Source organism: Eptesicus fuscus, chromosome 8 (genome assembly GCF_027574615.1).
Source record: "Eptesicus fuscus isolate TK198812 chromosome 8, DD_ASM_mEF_20220401, whole genome shotgun sequence".
Classification (NCBI taxonomy): Eukaryota; Metazoa; Chordata; class Mammalia; order Chiroptera; family Vespertilionidae; genus Eptesicus; species Eptesicus fuscus.
In genome coordinates, this window is record NC_072480.1 from 44,243,843 (window position 1) to 44,264,082 (window position 20,240).

General features: G+C 43.8%; 1 protein-coding gene across 7 annotated transcripts in view; it reads left to right on the forward strand.

Moving 5' to 3' along the window:
- The first annotated feature begins 336 nt into the window (after positions 1–336).
- The window catches only part of LMO7 (LIM domain 7), a 214,675-nt gene continuing 194,771 nt past the window's right edge, over positions 337–20,240 (forward strand). For all 7 annotated transcript variants that reach the window (XM_054719856.1, XM_028149034.2, XM_054719855.1 and 4 more), the window contains exon 1: positions 337–659. In XM_054719856.1, coding sequence (XP_054575831.1) covers positions 600–659 — 60 coding nt within the window. In that variant the 5' untranslated portion in view covers positions 337–599. The remainder of the gene's footprint in view (positions 660–20,240) is intronic.

The window sequence follows — 20,240 nt, forward strand, 5'->3', positions numbered from 1 at the left end:
TTCCAGCGGCCCCGGGAGAGGGAAGGCGGCCTGGCGGGCGGAGGCGGGAGGGATGCGGGCGCGGGGGCGCATCCCCTCGGGGCGGAGCTGCGGTGTAGGCGGGCGGCGCGAGCGGGAGCTGGGCCCGGGCCCCCTGGCAGCCCGTGGCATCCCCTGGCCCAGACAGGCTGACCACAAAGGCAGTGGCGGCCGGGGAGCCGGGGCGGCCGCAGGGGGGCGGACGGAAGCGGAGACGGGGCGGCCCGGGGTGGGCTGGGGCGGGGCCATCCGGGGAGGGCGGTGGCGCCCAGCGGCTTCCAGCGACTTTTGAAGTCCGAGCAGTTGCCGGAGCCGCGCGCCGCCACTGGTCGCCCTCCCCGCTGCTCGTGTCCCGGCGGAACTGGGCGAGTTTTCTAGAGTTTGGAGAAAGCCACGTCTCCAGGTTCTTGTAGGTTTGCGATCTGACCGATCTGCGGGGCGCCACAAAGGGAGGGAGAGCCCGAGCGCCTCGCCGACGGAGCCGAGGCTGGGGCGGCGGCCGAGACCGCGAGCGACCCCCCCACCCCGCCCCGCGCCCACGCGCCTCTCTCTCTCCCCCTCTCGCCCCGGTCCCGGCAGCGATGCAGGAGGTCGAGGCCGGCTGCGCCGTGGCGTTCGCCGAAGCCCAGAGATGGGTAGAGGTGAGTGCCTTCACCCCGGTCCCGTTTGCACGGGTTTGCGGGCGTCGCGAGGTGAGGGCACTGCGGCCCCTTCCCGGGACCTTCTCGGGGCGCTGGGCAGCCGGCTGGTGTGCGCGTGCCGTTGGGGGGCTTTGGAAGTTCTGCTTCCCCGATTTTTTTTTTTAACGTCCAGCTAAGCTTCACTCTGCCCTCCCCCGCGACGGTCTCGCCGAGGTGCCCAGAGCTGCTGTGCCAGGGCAGGTTCCAGCGCCGACCCGCCCGGGTTCCGGGACTGCGCATCCCTGTGGACCAGCCCACGAAGGCACCGGCCCCCCGGGGTGTCTCCCTGAGGGACAGAGCCCGCCCGGGGTCCCTCGGTGCTTCTCCTTGGAAGGTGTGGAGACGCCCGACACACGCCTGCACGGGCGCGCGTGTGGTGTGGGAGGGCTGGGGGGGAGTGGACACCTGTGGCACTTCTGGAGCGACGGGGTCCCCGAGGAATCCGGAGCCCCGGGGATGGGGGATGGGGATGGGGGGGAAGTCAGGGCTTGTATTTATTCAAAGTCTGCCTTGATGAGATGAGATGTCCTGGGGTCACTCACTGGAGGGTTGTTACTTCCCCAGCTGTGCCTCAGAGACAAGATCCTCCACCCCCTTCTTTCCCATTAAAAAAGGAAGACGGTCTTCTAGAGGCTTCTTCATCCACATCTTAGGGTTCACAGGTGTTGAAGGTTAACCCCAGGCTTCTAGCCATTATTCTACTGGATGAAAAGGATGACTTTTTAAACGATGCTAAAGAAGTCTTCCCAGCAGATGTGAATCACTTGCTTGTTAGAAAATCGTTGCCTGCACCTGCCTGGAAGTCATTGAGGAGTTATTGATGCCAGGTGTTAGCTTATTCTTATTTAGTTCAAATTTAATAATTCATATTCAGTTCATTTATATTTAAATATGCCTTAAAGTAGTTAAAAATGAAAATTAGGTTTAAAGATTGATTACCCTATGGGAAACACCATATTCAAGAATTCCAAAGCAAAGTGCTTAAAAATAATTCATTTGTCCTTAAAGAAATATATTTATGTTGAAAAAATAAAGAGAATAAACGTTCAACGTTAGATTTTTTTACTCTAAATAAAGGAATGTGAAATGTGAGTAGCATTATCCATTAGACAGTAGGGGAAGTCTAAGAAATTCACGTTTGATGTCTTTTTTGGACTGAAACTTTGAGCTAGTCTGAAGGTGACTTAGAAAGATGTGAAGGGGGGTTTGGGGAGGTTGGGAGAAGAATAAACACGGTATTTTGAATTGAAATGAGAGTGGAAAAATTCCAGCAATGTAGTTAAGAGAAGTAACTTCCCTCATTCATCAACTTGGAAAAGTCAGGGCTACCAAAGGTAATTTCCCATTAGTGGTGTTTGTTCTGTATAATTTTAGAAGAGAAATTAAATGCCCCTTTTTGTATTTGAGTGTTGGGGATGGAGGGAGGGAGAAGGGAAGACATATGGGGACATTTTTTGGTCACACATGGCTCCCGTGTGGAGTTTGTATCTGCATGTTGTGTATTTGCTTCAGGAAATCTGTGGCTATGCATGATTTCACACATATTCTTTTTAGTATGCATACTTTTAAAATCTGGAAATTCCTGGTTTATTGTAGCTTGCTCAGAATTGTGTAGGATTTCTGTGAGAAATTTATGTTTAAAAAAGTTGGGGAAGTGTTTTGTGATAAAAGATATAGTGCATGGTAAATGTGCTAATCTTCCCACTCCCATCCCACCCCATCTAAAAGTGTTTTTTAGCAATGATGTGGCAGCTCTAGAGTTTTGTTCATCATTAGCAGAGAGCCAAATCTTTTTAAAGGTTTCGATATATGATTTTAATATACTTAATCAAACTAAAATAAGTGATTTTTTTCTAGTGTCACAGGGAGCAAGGTAGTGTGTTTATTGCAGATATGTGAATAAATGGGTTTATATATTTACATACTCTTTGCTATACTGTGAGCACTTGAAGTGACAGCAGTGTGTTCACTTTTAGGTTTATTTATTTTCAGCGTCCCGATTTACTTGTCTCCTTAGCTTTGCTTTTACAACCAAAACACATAATTTAAAGTATTGTTTTTGCCAAAAGAAGCCGAATGAACTACTCTCTCATTGCCACAACCTCTTTAACTCTGAGAACCCCTAATTTGAAGATAAAATATTGGTTCCAAAGCCTATTTTATAAAGTATTTTGGAAAGTGAGGAAGATTATAGTGTAAATTTTTCTCTTGCTTGCTAATATTCTTGCTCTATTTTTCCTTTCTGCTATACTTTCCTTTACATATATTGACGCATAAGTGAGTCACTCGTGTGTGTGTGTGTGTGTGTGTGTGTGTGTGTAGACATGTATGCATTATAATAGTACATTATATAATACATACATTATCTGTAATATAATATTGTATCATTATTCTTAGCTGCAGCTTTGAATAACCCAAGGTCAGGAAACTCCAATAACCTTGTAAAACTTTGAATGGTGACCAGAGTCCATGTCAGTATGCCCTTGGCATTTCCACTCTCCATCTGTGATTTTACATAGCTAATGTATTATTGCCACATCAGAGTTAAAGTTTTATTTAATTTATCTTGGGAGGGAAGGAGAAGGAGTGAGGTGAGGGCTAGTGGTTGTTATTCTGCCAGTTACTATCCTTTTATGGCTCTTGTTTTTTATTTATTTCAAATTGTACATAGATTTATACTTAACCTCTGGTTAGTTTAGTTTTCAATTCTAAACAAATGTAGGAATGCTACTCTTTGAGGTAATTCAACATAATGCTGTTGGACATTATCTGGTTGGAAATGCTGTTTGGAATATTAATAATGTAGCAGAGCTGGTTTATGATTAAACACTAGTTTAAAACCAAATATGTAATGGTTTGAAGGCAAAGGCCGAGGGGAAGCTTGATTTCAGGAAGGGCATGGAGTGGGTGATGCAGTGGAAGAAAATGCAGCACGGACCCTCTAATTTTAGCCCTTCTCTGCAGCACCTTTTAATTTTCTGTACCTAATAGTTTCCTCTGTCTCTCTGTTTTGGGGCATTCAAATGCCTTGTAGTAATCAGTCAGAATACCAGTGAGATTGGACACTAGGTATATGGCTCATTGCACTGGTTGGTCGCCCGTTTCCAGTGTGTGAGTTAACGTACCTGTCTAGGTTGAGGTTTAAATACAGTAATCATATTTAGGGCTAGAGCAGAAGAGGCTAACTTCACCACCTCCCTGCTCACCTGCTCTTCCTGTTATCGCTGGGTTTGATTCTTTAGTATCAGTGTCACCCTGCAGAAGGACTGAAGGGATGCCAGCAGAGCTCATTGCCATGCCTGGCAACAGAATACGAATCCTTCCCTAGTTGCTTCCGACTGGTCTGTTTCTCCACCAGCCCCCATTTTTATCCTTCAGGGGTGTTCTAGTCACCACCTATGTTTATCTTTGGTGCTGCATTTTGAAAGAATTGCACTCTGCAGGTACCCCATTGACCTAGGCCAAATCCTTCTGAGGGATTTTCCTCTTTCTCTGTAAACTGCATCCCTTCTCCTAGTGTTCTGGTCTGAAAGGGTTTGCCTGGTGCACATGAATCCTTGTGCATGCCAGTGTTGTCTGGAGACGCAGCTCTCGGGGTTTTGTACTGTTGCTTTCCAGATGTATGTAGAGTGACATAAACATTCATTGGAAAATGTTACTGAATTCATAGAACTTTTTTTTGGTAATTACAATAGAATTTCAACTAACGGAAATTAAAATGGAAAATCCTATGATGGTAAATATTTGTTAAACATTTTAAATTTTAGAAAGCAATTCTTGCCCTAGCCAGTTTGGCTCAGTGGATAGAGCATCGGCCCATGGACTGAAGGGTCCTGGGTTTGATCATGGCCAAGGGCACGTACCTCAGTTGCAGGCTCAATCCCCATGCGGGAAGCAACCAATCCATGTGTCTTTCTCACATTGGTGTTTCTCTCTCTCTCTCTCTCTGTCTCTCCCCCTCCATTCTCTCAATAAAATCAATGGAAAAATATCCTTGGGAGAGGATGAACACCCCCCCCCCCCCCCCCAAAAAAAGCAATTCTTATACTAGCTGTTGCTGTCAAAATTATGTTTTCAGAATAAAAACCTGATTTTGTTATCCTTGTTTTCAGGGGAGTCATGAGAATATTTTAAAGACAGCAGTTTATATATATAAAAGCCTAAGTGACCAAGTGACCAGTTGATCGGTAGCTATGATGCACACTGACCACAAGGGGGCAGATGCTCAACGCAGGAGTTGCCCCCTGGTGGTCAGTGCCCTCCCACAGCCAACCTCCTGTGGTCCCTCCCCCGGGCCGGCTGGCACCCCCTCCCAGCCATCGGCCCCAATCGCTGGCCATGCAGAGGGACCCCACCCGAGCACGAATTCTTGCACCTCTAGTCCTTACATAATACCATAAAGTGTAGCATTCATAACCCTTTATAATCTGGTCTCTGTCCATATATCTAGCTTTATTTTGGAGCCAGTTTCTCCATAACTATTTGTGTAGTTGCAAGATAGCATAGAGATTAAGATAACAGTTTTGTATATTACATCCCAGTACTAATTTTTTTTTTTTACAGTTTTTATTTTATTTTTATTGTTTAAAGTATTACATATGTCTCCTTTTTCCCCCATCGACCCTTCCCCACTCCCACTCCCCAGGACAAGCCCCCACTGTCCCAGTGTTCGTGTCCATTGGTTATGCTAATATGCATGCATACAAGTCCTTTGGTTGATCTTTTACCCCTCACTTCCCACCCTCCACTGCCTCCCCTCTGAGGTTTGATGGTCTGTTCAATGCTTCTATGTCTCTGGATCTATTTTTGTTCATCAGTTTATGTTGTGCATTATATTCCACAAATGAGTGAGATCATGTGCTATTTATCTTTCTCTGACTGGCTTATTTCGCTTAGCATAATGCTCTCCAGGTCCATCCATGCTGTTGCAAATGGTAAAAGTTCCTTCTTTTTTATAGCAGTGTAGTATTCTATTGTATAGATGTACCACGGTTTTCTAATCCACTCATCTGCTGATAGGCACTTAGGCTGGTTCCAAATCTTAGCTATTGTACCAGTAAATTGTGCTGCTATGAACATAGGGATGAATATGTTCTTTCTGATTGGTGTTTCTGATTTCTTGGGATATATTCCTAAAAGTGGGATTACTGGGTCGAATGGGAGTTCCATTTTTAACTTTTTGAGGAAACTCCATACTGTTCTCCACAGTGGCTGCACTAGTCTGCATTCCTACCAGCTGTGCACGAGGGTTCCTTTTTTCTCAGAATCCTTGCCAGCACTTGTCGTTTGTTGACTTGTTGATGATAGCCATTCTGTCAGGTGTGAGATGGTACCGCATTGTTGTTTTGATTTGCATCTCTCAGATGATTAGTGACTTTGAGCATGTTTTCATGTGTCTCTCAGCCTTCTATATGTCCTCTTTCGAAAAGTGTCTATTTAGGTCCTTTGTCCATTTTTTGATTGGATTGTTTATCTTCCTTTTGTTAAGTTGTATGAGTTCTGTAAATTTTGGAGATTAAACCCTTATCTGAGATAACATTGGCAAATATGTTCTCCCATGCAGTGGGCTTTCTTGTTGTTTGTTGATGGTTTTCCTTTTCTTTCTTTTTTTTTAATAATCCAATAAGTCAATATGTTTTTATTGGCTTGAAGTGAGAGAGGATGAGAGAGAGAGAGAGAGAGAGAACATCGATCAGTTCCTTCCCATATGAGCCCCGATCAGAGACTGAACCCGCAACCCAGGTATGTGCCTTGACTGGGAATCAAACCCACAACCTTTTGGTGTACAGGACAATACTCCAATCAACTGAGCTACCCAGCCCAGGCCCCTGTACTAATTTAACTGTAAGTTTGTATCTTTTGACTACTTTCAGCCAATTTAGGGTGACCACAGTTAGCACTGCTGTTTATATTTGAAAGATGCTAAGAGAGTAGATCCTAAAAGTTTGCATCACAAGGAAAAAAAATGTTTTTGTGTGTAACTACATGAGGAGATGGGTGTTAACTGAACTTACTATGGTATTCAGTTCTCTATATACTGGTATGTAAGTCAAGACATTATGCTGAACACCTTAGACTTAGAGCTGTATGTCAATTATCTCAGTAACTGAAAAAAAAGAAAAAAAAAACCAGGGAGGAAGCACAGTTGTGGAATAAAATCAAAATTGTGCAAGTCCTGGCTCTGCGGTTTCTCCTGTGGGCCTCCCCCGTGGTCGTGCTGTGAAATGAGATGCTGAGTGTAAGGCAGTTCTTGCTCCCCAGTCCTTTGTGGGTTCCTCACACCCAGAATGCCCTTACCCCCCTCCAGCCTGCTGTGACCCCACTCCTCCGGATTCCTTCTTTACCTAATATCCATTACTCGCTCTCATTCCTCCAAACTTGGGTTGAAATCAACCTTTATGTGAGGCCTTTTCTGAACCACCAAACCTTCACCCCACCCATTGTTTCTCTTCTTCGTTGCTTGTGTAAATCTGCCTTTTTGCATACTGTGGTATAATTCTATCTATCTTTCCATTTTAGATTATAAACTAACTGAGGGCAGGAACAGTATCTTCTCTTTCTCTGGAGGCTTTGTCATGGTGTCTGATAAAAAGACTGCAGCTTTAACAAAATTTAAAAATGGGGCTTTAAGGACAATTGGTATAATGGAAGTTTGCACAGTGTGTAGTGATGGCATTTAGGAGTCAGCCTGAGTCAGCCTGGTGAGTCAGGCAGGCTCACAGAAGAGGCAGCATTTGAAATGAGGCTGCAGTGGGGCTAACACATTTGCCCACTGGGCTTAGGGCATCCTGGCTTTATAACTAGTTGCGAGATCTTGAAGTTGCATTCAGCACAACTTTTAGGAATTGCTCAGGGTACTTTATTTTTACTTAGATAATGTTTCCATGCAGTGCTTTCGCAGGAGTTTTGTCAAATATATATACTCATGTACCCAGCACCCCAATCAGAACATAAAACATTTTGGTCCTGGCCAGGTAGCTCAGTTGATTAGAGCATCGTCCTGATACACTAAGGTTGCAGGCTCCATCCTTGATCAGGGCACATAAGAGACCAATCAGTGAATGCATTAACAAGTGGAAAAATAGATCCATGTTTTTTTTCCTCTCTCCCTTTCTCTCTCTCAAATCTATAAAAAAATGTCTTATCCCTCAAGAAATTCCTTCCAGCTGGAGTCAGTCTTCACCTCTCATACAGACAACCACTCTCCTGATTTCTAGTGTCATAGCTTTCTTAGGGTAGTTTTTAAAAACATTATGTGTTTATTTTTTTGGTTAATCCTCCCCTGAGGATATTTTTCCTTTTAGAGAGAGTGAAAGGAAGAGGGCGAGACAGAGAGAAACATTGATATGACAGTGACACATCAATTGGTTGCCTCCTGCACACCCCCCGATCAGGGCCGGGGAACCTGCAACCCAGGTACCTGCCCTTGACCAGAATCGAACCCGGGACCCTTCAGTCCACAGGCTGACACTCTATCCACTGAGCCAAACTGGCTAGGGTATCTCAGGTTAGTTTTGAACAGCCATAAAATATCTTGATATCAATTTATTCCCTTTTTACTTTACCAGCATTTTACTATTACTTAAATACATCTTTGGCAAAGGAAGGATCCTAGGACAGGAGGGGTGGCCGGAGAGGGCGGTCACAAAATCGTCTTGAGAAGGAACTGATTCACACAAATAGGAACCAGGGTAGAGATGCCTTTAAAATAGTCTGACTCCAGGAAGTATAAACAGATAAGTCAAGGTATTTCCTGAGGAACTGGGAGGATTCCAGTACAGTGTCAGTCACTCTGGATCCTCCCAGTGTGCTGGTGCACTGAGAGCTGAAAGCGGACCTCTTACAAAGGAAAGGTGTCTTTAATGAAACAGTGTCCCTGAACCCATTAGAGAGGTGGGCTAACTGGGCCAAAGGGAATTAATGGTTTTCTGGTTCTTGATGCATATCACCAAGTTATCTCCTGAAAGCTCTGTGCTAATTTGCAATCATGAACAGGAATTGAGGGTCCCAACTTCTCCATATTCCGGGCAGAATTGAAAAACTGTCATTCGCATTTTCCCTTTAAATAAATAAATGAAAGATACATCATGTTCTGCTTTTTTTCAGATCACTAATGATGTTAAGCATTTATCTGACAGATGACTTGCTGGGTTTCTCCCAGTGAGGAGGGATGAAGCTGATGCAAGCTGTGTTCTGTCCCCTCTACAGGAGATCACACAAGGCTCAGAGAGGCTCTGTCCTGGTGTCCAAGTCTCCAAGGTCATGGATATGGTAGGGCCAGTAAGGAAGTGTCCCTGGGTTGTCTTGCTTTTCGTTTGGGTTGTTTAGAGATGGACCTTCGGAAAACGATGAGATGGAGAATGGAACAGTTGACTGTTTTGAGGAAGCAGAGTACCTCGATGTTTCTTCATCCGTTTGTAAGGCCTAGAAATTTGTAAAGCTTTTCCCAGGCTGAGAGGAATAATGCCCTGATGTGTGGCAGGGAGTGTGCTGACTTATTCAGCCCATTTGGTTCCTGTCCTTCCATGCAGTGCTTGAGCGCTGTCTCTCTCTGGCTGCCAGGGTGCTTTGGCTCAAAAGGAACTGCTTTGGGACTAACTGGTTCCTTTGACCTCCCCCTTCCTTTCTAAGCTCCTTCTCAGCATAACAGCATTTGAGTTCTAGAGAAGCACTTGTTTTGAGAATGTTAAGAAACGCACAACTTGAACACATTTGCCCGACTTCTAATTTGGAGAAACTAGACTTCGGAGGGTGAACTGCTTCATCTATTACCGTCTGCAGGTGGAGCTGTTTGTGTTGTTCCTCTGTCCTACAGAAAGTTCTCAGGTGCTTGTAGAAGGAATGAATGTTTTCTGTCCAGTCAAAAAGCTTGGCTTATTTAACTGATGTTTGCAGATCGCCTTAAGCCTGTTAAGTGTCTGTCACAAATGTATTTGAGTCCAAGGAACAATAAATTATGCGTACCTGTGCTTACTCTTTAGTTTCTGAAGGTAATTATTGGGTGTGTTTCTTCAAAAGCGCCTTTCATGTACCCAAAGCTCTTAATCAGGGTAAGAGCTGTCACATGTGCACAGTGTTGAGAACAGAGATTTAATGCTCTCAGTCTGCCCCTCTGCTCTAAGGAGATGGACATTAGCGAATTCTATAAATGAATCTGAACACAGCCCCATAAACAGCCTTTCCAGATTGTAACAGCTTCCCTGATGGAGTGCATGAAGACTGGTTCGAATTTCTGGGTCCAGTATGCTCAGTTTGGTGCTTGAGTGAATTTAGATGACGTTGCACAGCACCAGACATTATGCCTGTAAATACAGTGGGATTTTCTTAAGGAGAGAAGTTAGAAAAATTTTGTGTGGGTTCAGAGGGCAGAACTGGTCATAACTGATTGGTTACAGCGAGACTTTTTATTTGGCTCAAGTATTTTCAAGACCCTTCTGCTAATAAAGAGCTGCCCTACACCAGCATGGGCTGACTTGAAGAGTGAGATACCTACTAGTGAAGGTTTTACAAGAGAAGGTGAGTAACTGACAATTGGAGCAACTAGTGTTGCTTTTATTTCCCCTCATCATGTGCGGGATAGGTGGTGGCCAGTGCATTATACATGCATACCCTTATAACCAAGGGCCATTATTACCTCGGGGCATTTTTTTCAGATGAGGCTAAAGCAGGGTGAGAGGTAAAATAAGTTGTTCAAGGAAACACTAGAACTAGTAAGTGGTCGTTGGGGATTTGAACCCAGACAGTTTGACTCCATAGCCTCACTTCTTAATCCCTACACTCTTACTGCCTGGGCGAGTGACACTGATCAGTAAATCCTGGTAAAGGATTTCTAAGTCAGGAAGAGAAAGGGTTCCTGGTCTTCATTCCACCGAAAGTGGTAAGACCAGCTATTTTCCATTTTTGACTAGTCCTGCACACAACAGGTTCTGTCTTGTGATGTTAGTGCCTGGAGTGCGCATGATGCGCAATCACAGTATTATATAAGCTGCAGAACTGCTGATAGACACTCTGAGCAATTGCAGGCTTTAGATGTATGTGTTCTGTGTCTAAGTGAATGGATTAGTGCTCAATAAACCATTTAAAGTGTTATAAAAGTTTTTATATGGTGACACTGAGTTATATTTTGAGCTGGAGTAGGAGATAAATTTTATGTAACTAGTTTCTTCTCTATGTTATTACCCATTTATAAAAGTATATTTCTTCTTTTATATTATCTAGTAGTCCATGGCTTAGCAAAAGTTCTACAGACTTTTACTGCACAGTGTTTTCAAAATATATGTCATGTTTTGATGAGGATACTTTTACTTATGGCGTATAAGACGACTGGATGTATAAGATTTTCCTGGGTTAAAAAGTCGTTTTATTCGCCGGAAAATACAGTAGTCCAATATATCTAATCCATTATATCTAATCCCATCAATATAGTCCAATATACAGTGTTTTTCGGCATATAAAATGACTTTTTAACCCAGGAAAATCTTATACGCCCAGTCGTCTTATACGCCGGAAAGTACGGTAGTGTTTTAGTCATGTAAGTACAGAAGTAAAGACCATAACCAAAGATTTTGCCTTCTTGACTGGATTGATATTTGACCTAGATGTCTGAGCTGGGAAGAAAATAACTGAATTATTTTTTTACACCACCAATTTATAATATCCAAAGGAAGGGCAGTCATTGCCAATCTCATTATAAACTTTGATTCTGGAATTCTTTCTCATTAGACTTTAGAGCCTTTCATTCTATCAGAGGAAGGAAAAAAAAAAAAAAAAAAAGCAAACATTTAACCTTTACTTCTTGAGTGGTATGCAGTCAGTTTGGAACTTTTGTCCAAACGCAATATTGTCCATCTATCAACAGCATCAGACACAGTTGACACCTCCCTTCGGGAACCATGTCCTTCAGTTGTCCTCTGGATTTTTCTTCCTTTTTACCCCTGTGATATGACTGTCTTGCTGGCTGTGCTTCATTCAACAAGAGAAGTTGGTTTTGATTTATTAGGGTTTCTATTCAAGTTCAGTTCTAGATCATTAACCCTTTGCACTCGCTTGCTTTTTTTCTCGATTCCTTTATTCTAATGCTAACCATGTCGAGTGACACTTGACATCTGAGTGCAAAAGGTTAAAGCATGTTGCGTTAACAAAGGGAGTTTAAACCATGAGAAATGGGCTTTGTTCATTTAATTGTAAAGATTCCCAAGGTAAAATAGTATCATAAGACTAGAGGTCTGGTGCACGAAATTCATGAACTGGGGAGGTGGGGGGAGTCCCTCAGCCCGGCCTGTGCCCTCTCGCAGTCCGGGAGCCCTCAGGGGAGCGGGCCTAAGCTGTCAGTTGGACAACCTTAGCACTGCCACAGAGGTAGGAGAGGCTCCCGCCACCGCCACTGCACTCACTAGCCATGAGCCCGGCTTCTGGCTGAGCGGCGCTCCCCCTTGTGGGAGCGCACTGGCCACCAGAGGGCAGCTCCTGCATTGAGAGTCTGCCCCCTGCTGGTCAGTGCGCATCATAGAGACCAGTCATTCCGCTGTCAGGCCGAAACCAGCTCTGAAACCAGTTCTCCGACACCCCCTGAGGGGTCCAGATTGCGAGAGGGTGCAGGTCAGGCCGAGGGACCCCACGGGTGCATGATTGGGGCCAGGGAGGGACGTGGGAGGTTGGCCAGCCGGCGAGGGACCATGGGAGGGCTCCAGGGTGTGTCCGGCCCATCTCGCTCAGTACCGATTGGCCGGACCCCAGCAGCAAGCGTCTGTGCACAGTCAAACCTTGGTGGCCAGTGCACATCATAGCGACTGGTTGACCAGTTGACTGTCTGCCTCCTGGTGGTCAGTGCACGTCAGAGTGAGTGGTTGAGCGGCCTTAGCATATCATTAGCATATTATGCATTGATTGGTTGAACAGCCAACTGGCCGACCGGACACTTAGCATATTAGGCTTTTATTATATAGGATAATAAACATCTCAGAAAATTTAAAGACGAGTCTCCTTAGCTGAATATTCTGCACTAGGGACAGCATGAAACTTTGGGGATTAGTCATAAAAGTATCTTACAACTCACTGATTAATGAGCTCTAGCTTGAGCATGGATTATACCTAGGTGTTAATTGGAGATAGAGAAGCAAGAAATCGCTTCACTCTGTTTAGAAATAGAAGAAAATAAGTTAAAATTTGAGAACAGGAACATTTCTTCCATCTGCCCCAACTCGAACATCAGAGGCCTACCTCATGCTTCCAAAGTGCTGCTGTTCATTCCAGTTTGTCAGGAATCGCACTGAAATGGCACATGCAGCTGAGGGGTGGAGGCTGCCAAAGAACTTTGTTCAGAACTGAGGGAAAAGGGAAGATAAAACGCCTCATCTGTGTTGATTAAAACCAATTTTCACTTAACTTTTTTTAAAAAGTTACTCCTTCTAGCTGTCATATGAATTAAGTGATATTGTTCTTTTCATAAATAGGTGTATTTTATATAGATGAGAAAAGAGTGGCTTAGAGAAGTTTTCGTTCCCAACCCCACACAGCTGATACTGATAGACCAGTATTTGAAGTTGGATTTTTCTAACACAAAAACTCAAGCTCTCAGCCACTTGGTTTAGTTTCCTCTGTTTCCCTCCCTGTTTATGGTTGTACCTGCTGTTCTGGCACACACTCTCCGTTGTACCGTTAGCTATGCTGCATGTTGCCTCTGTCTCTCTTCACATCTCCCCGCTCCCCCCACTTTTCTTATTTCACAATTAGGGCTTAGGTAAGAAGCATAGGAAAGTGCTTAGACTTTATATAAGGCGCCGTATATATTCACACCAAGATGTGAATTCGGTGGAACCTGGGTTCTCAAACTTAATCGTTCCAGAAGGCTGTGCGAGAAGCGATTTGTTTGAAAACTGAGTGATTTTTTCCCCATTAGAAATAATGTAAATTGAATTAATCCATTCGAGACCCACAAATGATTTCCTGTTTTAATCTTTCTATATACCATACATGTCTAATGTACTGTTTAATCTATAAATAAACACTTATTTTCTTAAATTTATCAAACCACCTCCTACTAGCCTTAAACTAATCACTTTCACTCATTCCTGGGGTGTCTTTCAGGTCAGCATGTGGCAACTTTGCTTGTTCATATATCACTGCCTCCGAAATGCTGTCACTGGCTAACTGCTTTTCCTTTATACAAATCAACAGCAGTTTTCCTACCTCTTCAATTGCTTGTGATCCTTGTTTCTTTCATACCCTTAGCAACATTAGCACTCTTCTTTGAAAAATATGTTTTTATTGATTTCAGAGAGGAAGAGAGGGAGAGAGAGATAGAAACATCAGTGATGAGAGAATCATTGATTGGCTGCCTCCTGCATGCCCCCTACTGGGGATTGAACCTGCAACCCAGGCATGTACTCTGACAGGGAATCGAACTGTGACACTCAACCACTGAGTCACACTGGTAGGGCACATTAGCACTCTTGATGGCCTTGTTATGTTTTAAAATTGTGTTAATCTTCGATTTTGCCAGCCACAAAAGCATCCTCTCCTTTGTTGACTGAGAGAAGGTTTTTGTCATGCCGAGGTATCAGCATGAAATGGTTGTCAGGTCGAAAACCTAAGTTTGATTTGACACCCAAGACATTTTTTTCCATGAACAAATTGGTCAAGAACCAAATTGTTCTAGATGGGAGATGTTCGAGAACCGAGGTTTGACTGTAACTTCCTGTTGTTGGGAAGTGATGACTCATCAGCAGTGTGTGTGTGGCAAGGAAGTGGACCCTGAGGACACTTGCTACGGGGGTTCTTTCTGAGGCTTGTCGTGACAGGAGGGAGACTGTCACAGGGCTGCGTGGAATGAAAATGGGCATGTTGGACAGCGGATCTACAGGAATTCTGAGGATGGGAAAAGCATTTGGAAGCTACTAGAGAAGATCCTTTTTGAGCTGGACCAGAAAGAAATGGGTCGAAAGTAATGTGGAGGGCAATTCAGTTGGGTAGTGGTAGTACTAGCATGAGCAAGGGTCCAATACGCTTTCCTGATGCAGGACAATGAAGCTAGAAGTCTACTTAGTGTGGAAGGTGTTTATTTGAAGGTAATGAGAATTACAAGACCAAATTGTAGATAAAGACTTTTGATTTTTTTTTTCTGTAATTGCCATATCTGGTGATGTTGGAACCCATGGGACAGATTGGATTGGTGGAGGGAAAAGGGCATATCACATAGAGAGAGGAACAAGGACTTAGCCTTGGGCCATCTTCCATTAAGGGAGCAGGAAGAGGAAAGGGAGGTTGTGGTCTAAAAGCTAGGCAGATACCCAGGAATGTGTTAGGGATCCTAAAGGAACCCTTGGTTCATGAAAGATAGCGAGGAACAAAAAACTAAAAATGGAACTCCCATTTGACCCACTGGTCCCACTTCTAGGAATATATCCCAAGAAACTAGAAACACCAATCAGAAAGGATATATGCACCCCTATGTTCATAGCAGCACAATTCACCATAGCTAAGATTTGGAAACAGACTAAGTGCCCATCAGCAGATGAGTGGATTAAAAAACTGTGGTACATCTACACGATGGAATACTACGCTGTGGTAAAAAAAAAGGAATTCTTACCATTTGCAACAGCATGGATGGAACTGGAGACCATTATGTTAAGTGAAATAAGCCAGTCAGAGAAAGATAAATATCACATGATCTAACTCATTTGTAGAATATAATGAACAACATGAACTGATGAACAAAAATAGATCCAGAGACATAGAAGCATCTATCAGACTGTCAAACCTCAGAGGGAAGGTAGGGGAGGGTGGGGATAAGGGGGAGAGATCAACCAAAGGACTTGTATGCATACATATAAGCCTAACCAATGGACACAGACACCAGGGGTGTGAGGGCATGAGTGGGGGGGTTAGGGGGGCCATGGAGGGATAAGGACACATGTAATACCTTAATTAATAAAGAAAAAAATTAAAAAAAAAGAGAGGAAGAGGATTGTCAACAGTGTTCAGGACTAGAAGAAGTGATAAAGGAGGAAGAAACTAGGAACAAGGCCATTGAACTTGGAAAGATAGCAGTCTCTCACTTGTTCACAGTACAGTTTTGGAGTGTTAGTTTGAAAGCCAAACCAAGGTTCAGGAAATTCGTCTGGAAAGCCTTAGTAGAGGGGCAGGTGCCCCATGAGAGAACAGGTAAGAAGAGTTACCAAGAAATCAATAGTCTCTTCATTTGGGTTAACAAAACCATTCCCTATCCCCAGCCTACATGATTAGGTATATTAGAAGTACAAAGCCATCATATTCAAGGGAAGTATACTTTAGGACAAGAGGTCTGCAAGAATCATTGTGGTCTGCTATATAAAGCACTAAAGTTGAAGAACTCTACTATATTTTAGAAATCTGTGATCTTGTCATCTGGAAGTCACTTTAATCTTTTGGATTTATTTCCTCTTTTCTAAACAGGGAAAAGTTTCTTGTGTCCCCAGGGTTTTTACCTGATAATAATTTGGTGAAGAGATTGTTTATTTTAATGTTTAGAATATGTGTATCTTTTTTAAAAAAAAGATATATTTTATTGATTTTTTACAGAGAGGAAGAGAGAGGGATAGAGAGTTAGAAACATCGATGAGAGAAACATCCGTCAGCTGCCTCTTGCACACTCCCTACTGGGGATGTGCCCGCAACCAAGGTATATGCCCTTGACCGGAATCGACCCTGGGACCTTTCAGTCCGCAGGCCGACGCTCTATCCACTGAGCCAAACCGGTTTCAGCAGAATATGTGTATCTTAGCTTGATTTAATGACTTCATGAAGCTTACAGTCCGATTAATCTGGAAACAGATGCTAATAAGAAAGGAAATAAAACATTTCTAAATTTTAAATACTAGTGGCCCAGAGCATGAAATTAGTGCACATTAAAAGGGGGTTAGTTAGAGGAAATAATTTAATATTGCTATTTGCCCTTTCTCTATAATAGAAGTGTCAGAGATGAAAGAAAATTAGTAAAATGTATATGAAAACCTTCTTCCTGTCAGAGTCTGGGGTGCACCACGGGACCCAGAGTCAAGTTCCCGCCCACCCACATGTGCCTCAAAATTGCGTGAGACCCAGACCCGGCCAGTCCCACCCTTGTCAAGCCCTGCCGGGCAGGGGGCGTAGCCTCAGGTCCCCTGGCCCGGCGCCAGGATGGGGGGTGTGGCCTGAGGTCCCCCAGCCCAGACTGGGGCGGGGGGGGGGGGCATGCCTTGAGGTCCCCCGTCAAGCCCCGCCAGGTGGGGGACATGGCCTGAGATCCCCTGTCAAGCCCCGCGGGGTGGGGGGCATGGCCTTAGGTCCCCCGTCAAGCCCTGCCAGGTTGGTGTGGGGCACGCAGCCTCAGATCCCCTGTCAAGCCCCGCTGGGTGGGGGGCGTGGCCTGCGTTCCCCCAATCCAGCACTGGGGGTGCACCTGGAGGTCCCCTGTCAAGCCCCACTGGGTGGGGAGCATGGCATGAGGTCCCCTGTCAAGCCCGCCAGGCAGGGGGGCGCAGCCTCAGGTCCCCTGGCCCGATGCTGGGGTGGGTGGTGCAGCCTGAGGTTCCCCAGTCTTGTGCCGGGATGGGGGGGCACAGCCTGAAGTCCCCTGTCAAGCCCCACCTGGTGGGGGGTGCGGCCTGAGGTCCCCCGGCCTGGCGCTGGGGTCGGGGGAGCAGCCTGAGGTCCCCTAGCCCAGCACCAGGACGGGAAGCACACCTTGAGGTCCTCCATCAAGCCTCGTAGGGCGGGGGACACGGCCTGAGGTCCCCTGTCAAGCCCCATGGGGGTCGGGGAGGGCTTAGCCTCAGGTCCCTGCTGATTGCTCGTTAAGGCTCCTTATAGGAACTTGGCCTCAGCTGTGGATGCAGCCATCTTTGTGATAGAGTGATGGTCAATTTGCATATTCCCTCTTTATTATATAGGATAGGTACACATAGTTGCCATGAAAGTGTACATTTTTGGCATGTTGTGTCTTTGTTTCTCTTCTGTGTTCTAGCATGGTGTAGTGGCAAGAGTGGCAGGGTTGGGGTCATAGTACACAGCCACAGTTTGTACATGGCAGATCCCAGAGTAAAATGTGTGACCGTGGACAAGGCATGTAGCATCCCAGGCCTAAATTTTTACAACTATGCAGTGAGGATTGCAAAGTGGTGATAAGTTGTAGAAAAAATTCTGGAATGGATGTAGGTACTCAACAAATAGTAAGTGCCATCATTATTCAGATTCTTATTAGTCTACTCAAATCTGTATATAATAAAATAAATGCACTATTTAGTGGTGAGTTTTTTTGTCTTTCCTAGAATGGCTGATCTTTAAGGTCAGGTATATATGTGTGTGTGTAAATCCCTCAGTGCACTTAGATAACTTACCGTTTATCCTAACCTCTAATTTGTGATTGTGGGTTTTTGTTAAGTTCTTTCTATATTGTTCTTAAACTGTAATAAAAATCTTTTAATCTGTGAGAAATTGAGATTGGAATGAACAAATACTTTAAGAGTAATGGGTTCTATTTCTTTTTTAAAAAAATATATTTTATTGATTTTTCATAGAGAGGAAGGGAGAGGGATAGAGAGTCAGAAACATCGATCAGCTGCCTCCTGCACACCCCCCACCGGGAACGTGCCTGCAACCAGGGCACATGCCCTTGACCAGAATCGAACCTGGGACCTTTCAGTCCGCAGGCCGACGCTCTATCCACTGAGCCAAACCGGCCAGGGCGGGTTCTATTTCTTGATGGCACTTCTGTCTTCTTCTCTCTAGGGATCCTCATGGTGATTTTAGCACTTTTTTTTGTTAATCGATTATTTTCTATCAATGGACTTATAAATCTAAAGTTAGCTGACTTACCTGAGACCTTTTAAATTGAAGGAAAAGAATTCCATGTTTATCACACTGTTGAAAATGCTGTCATATGTTTCTGTACTCACACCTCTCTTCTGTTTAGCTAGTATCTGTTAGAAGTTTCACATTAGATAGTAGGGGATGTGTAGATCAATGTGTTATGTTTCTTCTTTTTATTACATAAATAAATAGATAAATTATTACAAATTTTTTTGTTCATTATGCATCTTTTCTATCCTTTAAGTTACTTTTCATGTTTTGTGTGTCTTTGAGTCATCCTTTTAATTTAGCTCTTCTGCTGTATTCATTTTGGAAGAGGCACTTGTAAGATCTTTCCAAGAACATTTTTATGATGTCATACTAAAAATTAGCCTAATGAGCTATTTTAGAAAAGAGAAGCTTTTATGGTTTCCATGAAAAAAGAAATGCATGTAAAAAAATATTTTGTTCAAAGGATAGTTTATACAACTGGCTGTTTTTAAGCCAATTTGCCAACATTTTTAGACTTGGAAAATGCGTGTAAGTCCTTAAAGGTGTAACTTGCCAAATTGCTGATATTTTTGAAATGTGGCTTTAGTTCTGGTAAAAGAATGTGGTTGACAGCTACACTGCAATTTACAGTAATCCCTTTTTGTGTAAGGAAATGAATCTACTTTGCTTAATAAATTCCAGATGAGTTTCCGGCTCCTTGATTATTACCAAGTCATTTAAAATTCAGGTTTCATCATTCATTTTAGTTACAGCAACCCGCTCTGTGCTTGTAATGACCAATGTGACGTTAAAATCCTTTGCAAAACCGAAACACTTTGAGGGAGAATTGCATTTTGGGTGGGTCATTTTGGGGTACAAACTTACGATGTGGCCACTGCTTCTCAGCATTTGGTGTAATGTGGGACTCAGAAGTATCAGTCATTTCTGGACTAGCTCTGGCTGGGCTGGAAGGAGATCATTTCGAATTCTGCTAGTGCTGTAAACAGGACCTTTCTTGTGAGCCCACCTATATATTTCTACTTACTTTTCATTGGTCACCCTTATCTGCAAGGGGATCTGGAAAATGTTTTTAGCTGGACACATCACTGCTTCCAACAATATTGGGGTTCTGTGACTAGGGAGGAAGATGTTGACAATGTTGACAATGAAGTTTCTGCAATTATTTTCCAATTATTCCTTTCTCATAGCATTTTGCATTGTTATGATTGCAATCTAGTGTCTTAGCTCTCTGATGGTAGTATATTATTAATTTTTTTATTCCCTGAATTGTCTCTGTTTTCTTCCAAGCTTCTTTTTTTGTTCTTTCTCTTTTGGCTTTGGTCTCTTTTAAGTTGAAGGTTTCCTTTGAGCGTCTGATGATCCTTGTCCTATTGGTCTCTAGATTTTCTACCAACCTCTGTATATCCAGCCATCTTCCTTATGACCCCTCTCCTGCCTGAAGGACCTAGTGGCTCTAGACTCTGAGTCTTTTCTACTGGAACATCTGCTTTGCCTCTAAAGTATCCCTTTGCATGTTCTGAGGTTGAAATTTCCTTTCTTTTTCCAAAAGTTTGGTTAAGTTTTCTTCTATTGTCTCTTTTTTGATTCCCTTGTTCTTGTGGGTAAAGGCCTTAAACTTTTATGCTGTCATTTTGGTGGAGTTTTGGGAGGCAATGAAGAGAGATGTATAGCCAGTTCATTGTGTTTAACCAGAAATCCTATATAATAAAACCCTAATATGCAAAT